The sequence below is a fragment of the Phragmites australis genome, chromosome 6 (assembly GCF_958298935.1).
Source record: "Phragmites australis chromosome 6, lpPhrAust1.1, whole genome shotgun sequence".
NCBI lineage: Eukaryota > Viridiplantae > Streptophyta > Magnoliopsida > Poales > Poaceae > Phragmites > Phragmites australis.
Genome location: NC_084926.1, coordinates 33,459,458 through 33,472,238, shown reverse-complemented (window position 1 = coordinate 33,472,238; position 12,781 = coordinate 33,459,458). Strand labels below are relative to the sequence as shown.

General features: G+C 43.4%; 2 protein-coding genes across 2 annotated transcripts; one reads left to right on the top strand and one right to left on the bottom strand.

The window, feature by feature from the left end:
- Positions 1-6,822: 6,822 nt before the first annotated feature.
- Positions 6,823-7,811, top strand: LOC133920593 (uncharacterized). The gene is made up of 2 exons (XM_062365197.1): positions 6,823-7,337; positions 7,413-7,811. The coding sequence occupies exons 1-2, from the start codon at positions 7,023-7,025 to the stop codon at positions 7,719-7,721; spliced, it is 624 nt and encodes a 207-aa protein (XP_062221181.1). The 5' UTR covers positions 6,823-7,022; the 3' UTR covers positions 7,722-7,811.
- A 264-nt stretch (positions 7,812-8,075) lies between these two features.
- LOC133920592 (uncharacterized) lies at positions 8,076-8,954 on the bottom strand. Its single transcript, XM_062365195.1, has 3 exons — positions 8,510-8,954; positions 8,325-8,408; positions 8,076-8,241 (listed from the first exon to the last, which is right to left on the bottom strand). The coding sequence occupies exons 1-3, from the start codon at positions 8,743-8,745 to the stop codon at positions 8,133-8,135; spliced, it is 429 nt and encodes a 142-aa protein (XP_062221179.1). The 5' UTR covers positions 8,746-8,954; the 3' UTR covers positions 8,076-8,132.
- Between the last annotated feature and the right edge of the window lie 3,827 nt (positions 8,955-12,781).

The following is a 12,781-nucleotide window of genomic DNA, read 5'->3' as shown; positions in this document are numbered from 1 at the left end:
GAATTTTTTATTACTTGCTACAAGAAAAATAAATTAAGTTGCCCTATGGCCATGTAGTTCCATCACCAGATGAGTTAAAGAGGCGAGCTTATTGCAAATGACACAATTTTTATTCTCATGCAACTAACGATTGCAATATTTTTTTATCAACAGATTTAATCGGCCTTTAATGAAGGATAATTGAAATTTGCAGAGATGCAAATAGACAAATAGTCATTCCCGGTTAAAATGGTCGATTTCCAAGAAAAGAGCATCCTAATTCGGCCAAATCAAGCCAAATCAACTAAAGGGGAGAATATAATCGTTGTCAAGGAAAGATCTATGCCTTTGGGGGAAAACAAAAGCTTGGTAAGAGAAATATTACTTGAGGAAACTCTTGAAGGTAAAGAATCAATAGAGATTGTGGTTCACACTTCAGCTACCAGGGGGCATAATCACAATGCTAGGACAAGAATGATCAGACCAAAAAGCCTGGAAGTTTGCAAGTGGAAGGTTAATGAGGCAAGGAGACATGACAAGGTTGAGAAGACCAAGCCCACCTTCAAGCAGCTTTTGTCTAAATATGAGAAAGACAAGGCTGTCCAAACACATATGAGCTGACCGAGTGGGTTTAAGCGGCCAGGATCACCTTCAAGGCAGGGAGTGCATGATCATCATCAACAACAAGAAGAATGTGCTACTGCCATTTACCCGCCAATTGGGCAATCAGCGCCATTGCTATGGGCACTTCCTCCTATGCTATTTCCTCCTTGCCCAACGTGAGGGTATGACGGTATGTGGATGCCTCCTCCTCCCATGCAATTTTCTCTTTTTCATCTAAGATGGATAACACCACGGAGGCTAGTGTTTGATAGAATATCATGTCCTGTCCATGACCGATTGGGGGGGGGGCATAAATTGGTCTAGTGATGTAAAAAATACCAAAGCTATGAAGAAGGTATACCGAGTCAAGGAGGGTGAAGTCTCTACTGAAAATCTAGATTCTAATGTTGATAAAATAAGGACCACTATGATTGATATTATTGAGATTGGTTCAATGAAAGTGGTTGCTAAAGAACTTGACAAGGGACTGATTGTCTTTGGTGATAATCTGGTCAAAATTAAACATGTACATACTACCGTCCAAGTTACTCCAAAGGCTAATGATGATGAAGCGAGCCGCAGCAAGCAACTTTCTAAATACATGTAGCTGAGATGATGTCCCGCAGGCTTGTCCCATACAAAGAAGAGGAGGTTGCAGTGGCTGTGCAAGCAAGAATTGATGGAGCAGCAAGCTGGAAGTTTGTGAGATGCTACTTTCAATGAAGTTAAACCAATGCAACCCATGAAGAAAATATGAAGGCCAAAACAAGATACTACAATGGTAAAAATATCAGCTCTTATGCCAGCTTCTGCACCGATGCCCACGCCTATACAAGATGACAAGGAAGATGAAGAGCTGCTCAATTATGGTGATTCACCAGTATCAACTAATGATGCTTCACCGGCCGAAGGTGTGGATATCAATATGGCTTTTATGTTACCTTCGGAGTTTTGTACTATAGATGAGGGTGAAGCGGCTCAATTGGATTTGGGGCCAAGAGAATCTATTTTTGAGAAGCCAAAGAGACGGACCAGCACTTGAAACCATTATATGTGAAGGGCCATATCAATGGGAAGCCGATTTCAAGAATGCTTGTTGATGGTGGGGCTGCGGTTAATTTGATCTAATACTCAAATTTTAAGAAGCTTGGCAGAAATGATGATGAATTAATAAAGACTAACTTGGTGCTCAATAGGTTCACGGGTGATTCTAATGAGACCAAGTGAGTTATTTCTATGGAACTTACCATTGGAAGCAAGACATTATCCACTGTATTCTTCATCGTCGAGATGCAAGATATTTATAGTGTTATTCTTAGATGGGATTGGATTCATGAAAATGGTTATGTTTTCTCTACTTTGCATTAATTTTTAATTCAATGGGTAGACAATGATATAGAAATGGTACACGCAGATGCTTTGGCCTTGCAGGTCCATCGGGGGCGGTTAATAGATAATTGGCCATCACCCTGTTGTCACCGCCGGCTGCTCAAATAATAGTGGTATAGATTTGTAACCACTCATTAGGGTTGAGCTTCCCATCATACTCCTGGATCGAGCCCACTTTGAACTTCTCAGGCCACCCTATCGATCGAAGCTCATGTACGAAAGCTTCACAACCTTCGTTGAATTCTTTCGGAGGAGACAGGGGCAGACTAACACACATGTTCCTTCGAACGAGGGGGGGGGGGGTCACATCGACCGTTCTGTCCTAGAGATCTATGTTCGTTGTAATGTTGATCATCCTCACGACGATCTTCATGACAGTTGTCTATAACTCTCCATAGATTGTGCCAATCATGAGGAATGTGATTTCTTAAGTCTTCCTTATTCTTACATCTGTGGAGGGGGCAGTTGCAGTTTGACTTGCAAGGTTGTACTTGAGGTCAGCCTCCCGAGCTTCCTGCTTGCGACCCCTCCACTCAAGAGCGTTCGTGTCCATGGCTCCTTAAACCAGCACCTTGTCGGTTGTGGTGCCTAGATTCGCTAGGATTGTTTACTCAAGCAGCTTGGATCTGAGCTGCATCAAGTAAAGTCTTAACCTAGTTAACCATAGGGGTTAAGGGATTAATTGGATCCAACTCAGATAGGGATCTTAGAATCAGATGAGCTCCCTAGATATTAGCCTCTGGAGTACTGAAAATATCACTGTCGAGGCTTGGCTGCTGTCGAGCTGATGAAGCCACGTGATGGCTATCCTGAGGGAGTTCGTTCCTCGATTTTGGGATCATTGCTGGTGGGGGCATGCTCACCGGGAGTCGTCGTTGAAGGCCAGGAGGCACCTGACCTCCTGCAATTTGTCGATGAAGGGTTGTGTCAGGGGCACGTAAAGCCCATCCTCCACTGGCTCAAAGTGGTCGTAGAAGCCAGCATCGGAGATTCCGGTGCAGACGTGCACTCGAGACATAATCAATGCTGAAGAGCGGAATAAGGCCCCTACCTGGCATTCCAGCTGTCGAAGATTCGTTCTCGACAATGTGTCCGTAAATAATGGGGTTGCCTTCGTCGTTTAGGGATCGAGTAAGAAACGGAAGACACGATGTAGACAGGTTCGAGCCTCCGATTGGAGTAACACCCTACGTCTTGTATGGATGTAGATGCATATGTATTCCCTTGGGTACAAGAAATGAAGCTTGACCTATTAAATAAGTAGATCAGATCTAAACTAAACTAGAGATGAAGTCGCCGAATATCTCCTATGATCTTGGTGCTCGCATCAAGATGTGTATGCCTTGAGTTGTCCTCCTCGTCCCCCTCCGGGGATCTGGGTCCTCGCCTTATATAGGGTTGATGTATCACCTCCTATTCAGTTGTAATAGATAGGGAGTCCTTCATCTTGTCCACCAAGACAAAGCAGACAGATCTAGCTGAGATACTAGTCATACTCGAGTTAGGTAACCAATCGAGGCCTTCCTAGTATACACCTTCTAGATTTCTTGTATTAGGTACCGAGATTCAGTTCCATAATATCCGGAGTTGTTAAGTATGCACGTGGTGTACCCTGTCCATATATGGTGTATTTCTTATACGTATATACCCCATAGTTAGATATTCGACAATATTCTCATTATATGTTTTGAAAATGTCTCCCTCTAACGACATATAGTGGGTCAAGATCCATATTCAACTATGTTCTAGTGAGCTTTGGCATCACTGCTAGAAACTTAGTGACATAGGTAAGCAAGACCTTACTAATTATGTCATATATGACTCTTGTTTGTGTTGGGGGATGGTCTCACAACGCCCCCCCCCTTCGAGGAGGGTCAAAGGCCTCTTCGACCACTGTTTACTAACAGTCTACAATCGTTATGGGTCTCACATGTTGTAGGAACCCTTTAGACATGGCGAAGGTACTTTGTGGGTGCTCGGTGCCACCAAAGTGCATCCGGATGTCGGTTTCGATGAAGCCATAGACGGGCCTTCGGAAGTTGACCGAAGATCTCCATTGGGCTTCACGAGGGGGTCATTGCAGGTGAAGCATTCAGCTAGCCTTCGGAGGCATGGCGAACACCATCGCATGGAGCACTGAGGAAGATGACCGAGTGTGCTTCGAAGGTGCCATCGTCCATAGAACTTTGGGAACACGGCCAAGGAAAAACTGAAGCTGGTAACCAAGGACTCAAAATGGCATAATTGTAAATAGGACAGATGCGGTATGGAATAATACCGCATTGCCCTCGAATATACTGGGAATGTGGCAGTTACAGGGGTATTATTGTACATGGTAACAGAGAGTGGTTCGGTACGGCCTATAAATAGGGAGGCACTGTAACCGAAAAGACGGGTGACATTAATTACAATACACAGTTCCCCATCCAGCGAAGGTCTCTCACCTAGCCTTCGGACCATTCCAGTGGGCCGAAGGCCCCTTCTTTGTTTGGTTAGGAAAGCTTCCAATAGTTTGTTGGGTGGCATCCAATGCCCTGGTGCCCAACTCCATGTCCCAAAGCCCAAAACCGTTTTGATAGCTTTGTTAAGTAAACCAACACTATGCATATGGATGTCCGACATCCACCCTATCTGGTTCAGATAAAAGATGGTACCCTGCTTTGGCAAACCTACCAAATAATGATCAAAACCTATGTAGGTGCAGCTATTGGAAGGGCATCAATTACTCTTAATTTTTCTGAGGGAATCTATTTTATCATCTAAACATATTCATCTCATAGAAAACATGAATAAAATAATATACAGGAACATAAATAAACATCATAGGTAATCATATTAACAGTGACATAGTATGGTCCCTTCACATGGTGATCTCCATCGCCACGGTCTCTATCCTCTGTGTCATCATGCTTCAAGTCTCCATGATTATGTACTAGACTAATACACTTAATAGCTAGCAATGAATTACATGAGAAATTAAAGTATCACTTGTCAACATGCATGCCGTTATATAATAACATGATGGCCTTATACTGCAATTAACCATGACACACATGCCACAAAAATTACATACATGCATTACATACATAATAAGGCCATACCAGTAACATCATTCTATGCAAAAACAAATTAAGCATAGAATCAAATTCTAAAGTCACAATATGAACATGTTATTCCAACAATCTATGCATGTACACTCTGCAAAAACAAGTTAAACCTCTCGAAAATACATAGATTGTATCTGTGAAATCGCTATGATAATCTCATTAGATTGATCATATCAAACTAATTTTGAGTTATTCGCAATGCCTAAATTTTCACTAGGTCAATCATATTGATCATCGTGTGAGGTTTTCTGGAAACAACAACAACACACAACCTTGATCTACTGTTCTTGTAGCCATGTAGCGACGCACACTGTTAGCGCCAATGGTGATTCTAGCTGGTAGGGGCAAGTCACATGCGTGGCCAGGTGGGAGAGCGAGCTATTTTTTTGGTCATACAATTCCATCTATTCACACCTCATCCGACCCTAATCACAAAAAACCGTGCAACAACTGATCCATCATATGAACCGATCACAAGAACAACAATAGGTCTAATCTATTACTACCACATATCATCTATATGTGACCGATCCAGATAATAAACTAATGTAGCCTTTGATACCACTGTTGGGGAATGAAGATGCTATGTTAGCATAAAACAAAAAATTCTACCGTATTCACCTAGGAAATCATGTTAGTAGGAGATCATAGATCGTTACCACTAGACGCATAGCGCAACATAAGAAGAGTTGGAGTAGACCGATCCAACTTTGTGTGTGTCACTATGGAGGAGGAGCTCTCTGACCAGTTCCAAGCAGGAGCATCGCGTTTCTCGACCACCTCCGAGCAGGTGCGTCATGCTCCTTAACCACCTCCGAGTAGTTCCGAGCAAGATTAGCTCCGAGCATGACCAGCTTTGAGCACGACTAGATCCGAGCATGACCAGCTCTGAGCAACAGTGTCACGATCTTCATACCGAGGATATCAACGCCTCAATAGCAGCAACGCCTCTACGGTATCCACATGTACAAGGATGAAACACTATACATCAGTGTGCTAGCACCACGCGCACAGCAGGAGGTCGCCGAAGGGTAGGAGGAAGGCAAATGTTGAGATCAGGAGCCACTGCGAAGCGCCCATTTCACCTCCGTTCATGAGATGGTTGTTCTCGGTCTCCTAACCCTAACCTTGCCTTTGGTGATCACTTTTTCCCCCATCAGAAATGCTACGCACCTCCTCTGTTTATATAGAAGTCACTAACGGACCTTTAATCACATTGAAGCACATCATTACTCTAAACCTTAATGGGTCTTTAATCATATTAAAATCCACTTGCAGATCCAATCTGCATATACGATCGCCTCTAAGGAATATCACCAACACAGTGACCACGGCCAGTGACCATGACCAACGATCGCGACCAGCGACAATGACTAGACGACCACCAACCACGGTGATCTCCGAACACGATGAATTTCAGTAGTTGGTCTTGAATAGGTGGAAGAACTAGTCGGATTCGAGCACATGGATACATCAAGAAATGGGTCTCTAAGTAGGTAGTCAGACCGAGAAGGTAGTACGCAAGCAAATGTTCGAGTCGAGTATGTAGTCGAATCCAAGAAGGCCGAACTGCAATAAAGGATATTCGGGTAGATATATGGAAATTTATGTGGTTGAATAGGAAAGATATGATAGTTATAGAAAGTTTGGGGATCAAAAAGCGTAGCCAAATCATATATGTAAGTCTTATTCAGTTTGAATTAGGAATCCTAATCTTGTACGGCTAAGACATGCAGCCCTTTAAATATGGGGGGATTTCAGCATTTGCCACTCCAGAAGTTGACGCTCACCTATTTACCCTCCACGAATTGGACTCCTTTAAACTGCCACCAATTCATCTTTTTGGCTTCTTGATTTGCCACTGTTTGCAGATTATAGTGCTAATCTAATTTTATTTGAGTGGGAGCCGGCCAACATGTAATTTTGGGACATAAATGCCCTCTGATGTGCAACGAAGGGGAGCACAGTACAAATCCAATGTGGGAGCCCAGATCTCCTTCTCCGATTAGAAATTTCCCCCCTTTGCCTCCCCCCTCTCGGGTCGCGACCATGTCTGAGTGCGTCGCAAGGTCTAGGGCACGATCGGGATCCGCTTCGGCCACAAGGAGTAGCGCGAAGGGAGGTGGCCGCGGCCGTGTCACTGGCTTGCCGCTAATCATGTGCCCTAGATGCAATGAGGAGGGGGTCATTGAGCTCACGGCCAAGACCCCGGAGAACAATGGGAAGGTCTTCTTCAAGTGCCCGAGGAACCGACAACAGGTAAGCTGTGGTTTGATTTGTTGCCATTTTGTTTAAATTTCGTTGCCGATTTGTGTGGTTTTTTGTGGTTTGTAGAATCCAGGGTGCACTTTCTGGGAGTGGAGAGATGGCTACGAACAGCTGTTAGTGGATGAAGGGTTGGTGGGTGTTGATTCCCCCTCGATTGGAGATGTCATTCCCGAGCTAGTGGAAGCTACAACCGAATTGAAGAGTGAGCTTCAGTCGGTGAAGGAGCAGCTGGAGGGAGTGAAGAAGGCGAACAACATCGGCAATGGCGTGGAGCAAGTAGTTACCCTTGGGAAGGTTATGCTGATTATGATGTGTGCTATGTATGTTTTCATAGTGATTCTGCTTGTGTGTTTGTATGTCATCCAGCGGCAATGAGGGAATGTGTTGGTGTCTGTGGTATGTAGGAGTTGTACTCATGTCTTTGTATGCATTCTAGTAACCGAAATGAAGTGAGCTATTGTTTCAGAGTTTCTGAACCTGAGTAGCTTGTGTGAACTTGTGAAATGAACTCTGTAACTGAAATGAAATGAAGTGAACTATGTGTGCTATGTATGTTTTCTAAACTTGAGCAGAAATCACCCAAAATTATCAGAAATTGATGGTAACTGACATTAATCGAACAACTAAATCAGTACATCATCAGCTGGTTCTTAGGTCCCACAAAATAGGTTTACATCACTGACTGAGACAGGTTTGATCCCTCCAGGTTCATCAGTACATAAGGTTCAACAAAATATGTTACATGTCTGCCAAAATGTTACATCCCAGAATACATCAACAACTAAATCAGGCCTTCTTTTTGGCAACTTTCCTTGGAGTGAGTTTCTTGCTAGCTGGAAGTGCCTTGCTTGCTGTCTCAGAAGCAGCTGGCGTCTGGGAGCTAAGAACCAGCTGCCTGCAAGATAGGAAGAAAATATCAAGGAATTATCAATGACTTGGGTTTCTGAAAGTAACTAAGACAATTGAAGCGGATGTTACCTCCTAGTAACAGGTCCTGGACTGTTGGCCAAGCTAGCTGGAAGTGCCTTGCTTGCTGTCCCAGAATCAACAAGGGCCAGCTGCCTGCAAGATAGCAAGGAAAATATCAAGATAGCAAGAAAATATCAAGGTAAGAAGCTATATAAGTTTTTGAAAGTAACTGAGATAGTTGAAGAAAATGTTACCTCCTGGTAACAGGTCCTGGACTGTTGGCTAAACTAGCCAGCACATCAGATCTTATCCTTGTTGGTGTCTGATTACTGGTAACCTCAGTGGCCTCCTCAGTGTTCTTCTTTCTTTCTTTCCTTGTGGTGGTCTGCCTCGGCTTCCTCTTCCTATCACAGAAAAGGAGATTTATTGGTAGATTAATTTCAAAGTTCAAATTGGTTAAAAGAATTATATTACCTTTTCTTAGTTCCATTCAGAGGACACGTCTTCTCTATATGTCCCAGTTCCTTGCATCTTTTGCATTTGCGGTGCTTCTTCACCTTGCCCTTCTCAAGACATGAAGGAATTCTATTCTTCCTCTGCCTCCCTATGCCTCTCTTCACAATTGGAGGTAGCAGCTTGAAACCTTTATTAACAATTGGCCACTGTGACTTGTCTGTGATAGGCTCAATTACCCCTTCATATGCCCATCTGAATTTTTCCAGTGAGTAAACATGATCAACATAGTCCTCTATTTTTGCCTCCCTTTGAGTGGTGATGAGGGCCAGTGCATGGGGGCAAGGTTTACCAGAAAGCTGCCATTGTCTGCAAGTACAGTTCCTCTTGTTGAGGTTTACTACATGCCTAACAATAGCTTGGTTGTCATACATCTCATTCACCTCAGCTGAATGATCAATCCCTTTTGAGACCCTCATATGGCCTAAGCCTCTACTGGCAGCATTCAATTCAAGTGTGACAGAGGGTAGAATTTTTCCATTAAGCCCCAACCCTATCTTTCTCCTCTTTTCAAATAACCTCATTGTTTTCTCCCTAATCTTGTCAGCTAACTCACATACAGGCAAGTCCTTTAAATCCTTTATCCAACTGTTCCAACTTTCAGCCAAATTGTTATTTATGTAGTCACATTTTATATTTTCACTGAACTTGCTCCTAGCCCATAACAGATAATGGTACCTATCAAGGTAATCCTTAATAGCAGGGCAGGCAGCTAAAACTATGCTCATGTAGTGCTCATACCTATCAGCTTTATAAGCCCTAGCTGCTGGATACATATTCCCAAAAACAGGACCATGGAATTTCTTAATCAGGTTTTGCATCAGGTGTCTGAAGCATTCCCTATGTTCTGAAAAAGGGAACACTCTCTGGATGGCAATTTCTAGACCTTTGCATGCATCTGTGCATATAGCCATATTGGCCCCTGATCCTATAGCATTTCTAAGTTGTTCCATAAACCAAGTCCAACTCTCTGTTGTCTCAGATTGAAAAAAACCAAATGCCAAGGGGAACAACCAGTTATGCCCGTCTAAAGCATTTGCAGCACATAATTGCCCGTTCCACTTCCCATTGAGTGCAGTGGAGTCAATGCTAACATATTGCCTGCAACCAGCCCTAAAGCCATCTATGCATGGCTTGAATGCACATAAAAATCTATTAAAGTACACTTCCCCACCAACAGTTGTAGTCTCTATTTCCACAAAACTACCAGGGGACCTAAGCTCAATCTCTGCCTTAAACCTATACAACCAATCAAAGCTATCATCCCAAGATCCAAATACAGTATCCATTGCCCTCTGCCTACCAGCCCAAATTGTGGAGTAAGAGGTTTTCACGCTGTACTTACTTTCAAGCCCTTGTTGCAGTTCCTTAGCACCCATATTAGGGTTCTTCCTCAACTCACTTGCTGCCCTATCTGCCACCCACCCCTTAGATGCATTTCTGGTAAGCACTCTGCTGGTTGATGCACACTTGTGGCCATACTTATTAACAGTCACCTACAAAATTGAGACCAAGACAATTTAGTGTAAAGCACAAGAATTCAATGTGCATACTACCATATGAATGCAATGCAAAGCACATAAATGCAAAGCACTAAGAATTTAATACCCTCACACTCTTGTCTGATTGTGTCCTAGCAACAATTTTCCATGGGCACCCTTCAGCTGTGCAGTACCCTCTGAACCTCTCCTTATCTGATTTTTCAGTCCCAAGTTCAAATTCATGTTTGATAGCATGTTGTCTTACGATAATCCTGAACTCCTCCATGCTGGGATAGCAAGAACCAACATCCATTGGTGGATCATCCCTGTCCCAATGAATCCCAACCTCAACTTCAATCTCATCATTCACATGAAGAGCTGCCTCACCTATCTCCTGCTCTAGATCAGCTGGTATATGTGGCACAGCAGGTACCCTGTTCCTACCAGCCTCAGCTCTTGCATCATCAGCTCCAAGTCCAAGCAAGTCATAGAGCTGATCTTCCCCTAGCACAACAGGTGCATCTCCATCCTCATGAGTTGGAAGGATCTCCAATCTGTCCCAGGGCACCAGAACCTTCTGAGAGCCATCAACTTCAGTGACTGGGATGGACAGAGAACCAATTCCTTCTCCTTCATTAGCATTGGTAACAGTATTGGATGATGAGGGTGCTTGAATACAAATTGAAGGTCCTTCATTCACACTGCACTGTGACTCTCGGTACCCTTTCTTATCTCGAATCTCTACGGCAAAAAACAGCCACTTCAACCTGTCCCTCTCCTGGAACTGCCGCAACAACTCTAGGTTGTGGGCAACATGTTCAAGTTCGCCACTCAACTTGTCCACTACAAAGCACAACGGCTCTTGACAGGATCCCCAAATTATCTTGCTAGCAAGATCCTCATACAGCTTTTCGAGACTATATCCACGCATATCAATCCACCACTCGAAACTGCTGTAAGGGATAGATAAAGTGCTACCATTGTCGAGCTTCGCGATATACTCATCAACACTAACACCGATTCTAAACGCAACCTCTGGGTCAATCCTAACGAAATGTACAGCAAAACCGAACAAAATATAGAGTCAGCTTTCGAACTAACTCCTATCGTGCGAGTGAGCAGTTGTACGCTTACCACGGGGGTCGATCCTCCTTATTCATCTCCCTCACGCACAACAAACCAGAGGAAAAGAGAAGATGGTGTCGGATCGGTGGGGAGGGGCCGCCGACGGTGGGGTAGGAGGAGGCGGTGGCGGTGGGGGTGGCAGGGGGGAGTGGGGACTGGACCAAATGAGCTCGGGAGGGACTCCCAAGCCCTAATAGAACTGACCGAGGGTAGCCTCGTCATTTCACATGCTGAAATTCCCCGCGGGCGTTCGTTAGCGCTATAATATGCAAACAGTGGCAAATCAAGAAGCCAAAAAGATGAATTGGTGGCAGTTTAAAGGAGTCCAATTCGTGGAGGGTAAATAGGTGAGCGTCAACTTCTGGAGTGGCAAATGCTGAAATCCCCCTTAAATATGAGGGGGCCATGGCTGATTGAAATGATCATCCAATCGATCAAACATAGTTTACATTACCTTTCATTTTGCGTAGTTCCTATAGTCCCATTCTCGTTTTCAATCTATATTGCTATTTTTTCTTGATCTCAATGACCAAAGACAAGTCACTGGCCATCTGTGCTCTAACAGGGTCCCTCCCGAGCGTGGCGATGACGAAGGTCCGACGACGCAACACCATGACTAGGGTATCCTGGATGCTGCGTGCTGGATATTGCACATAAGGTGCTCAGTATTTGGCGTGGCATCTTTCTGTGTCAACAACATTCAAAACTTCTTCTTTCTTCAAAGGGATTCCATTTGGAAAATTATCCCTTTTTGCTATATCCACTTTGATATATTTTCTTCTACAGAAATTTGTTGAATTTTCTCACAAATAGAGCTATTTCTTCATCATCAGTCTCTTCATGATCATCTTTGTCTCTTGATGCTTGAGCCTTGAATGCAACATTTTTCTTCTTGGTATCGGTAGCATCATCATGAATGTCTTCTTGTGACTTCTAGAAAATGTCACGAGTAAGAATTTACTTAAGATTTGCATTGGAGTTGTATCCTTCAAGTTACATCTCACAAGTAAAGTCACAATAGTGTCATATTTGTTAGGCAAGGCTCTAAGAAATTTATGAGAGAAATCAACATTGGTTACATCCATTACGAGTCCCTTGAGTTCATTTATTATGTTTTCAAACGATTGAACATTTTGGCAATGCTTTCATTTGGTAACATAACAAATTTCTCAAGTTGCCCTTTGTAAAAAAAGAATTTTGCATCCTTAACCATAGTTGTCCCTTCATGGATTTCTTTTAGTCTTTCCCAAATTTCATAAGCGATCTCAAGTTTGCAAATGCGATTAAACTCAGTAAGATTTAAAGCACCATAAAGAACACTCATAGCTTGAGAATTAGCAAGAGTATTATTCCTATCTTCAACGATAAGATTTGTAGGATCAAGAATTGCAAAATCCTTATCTACTA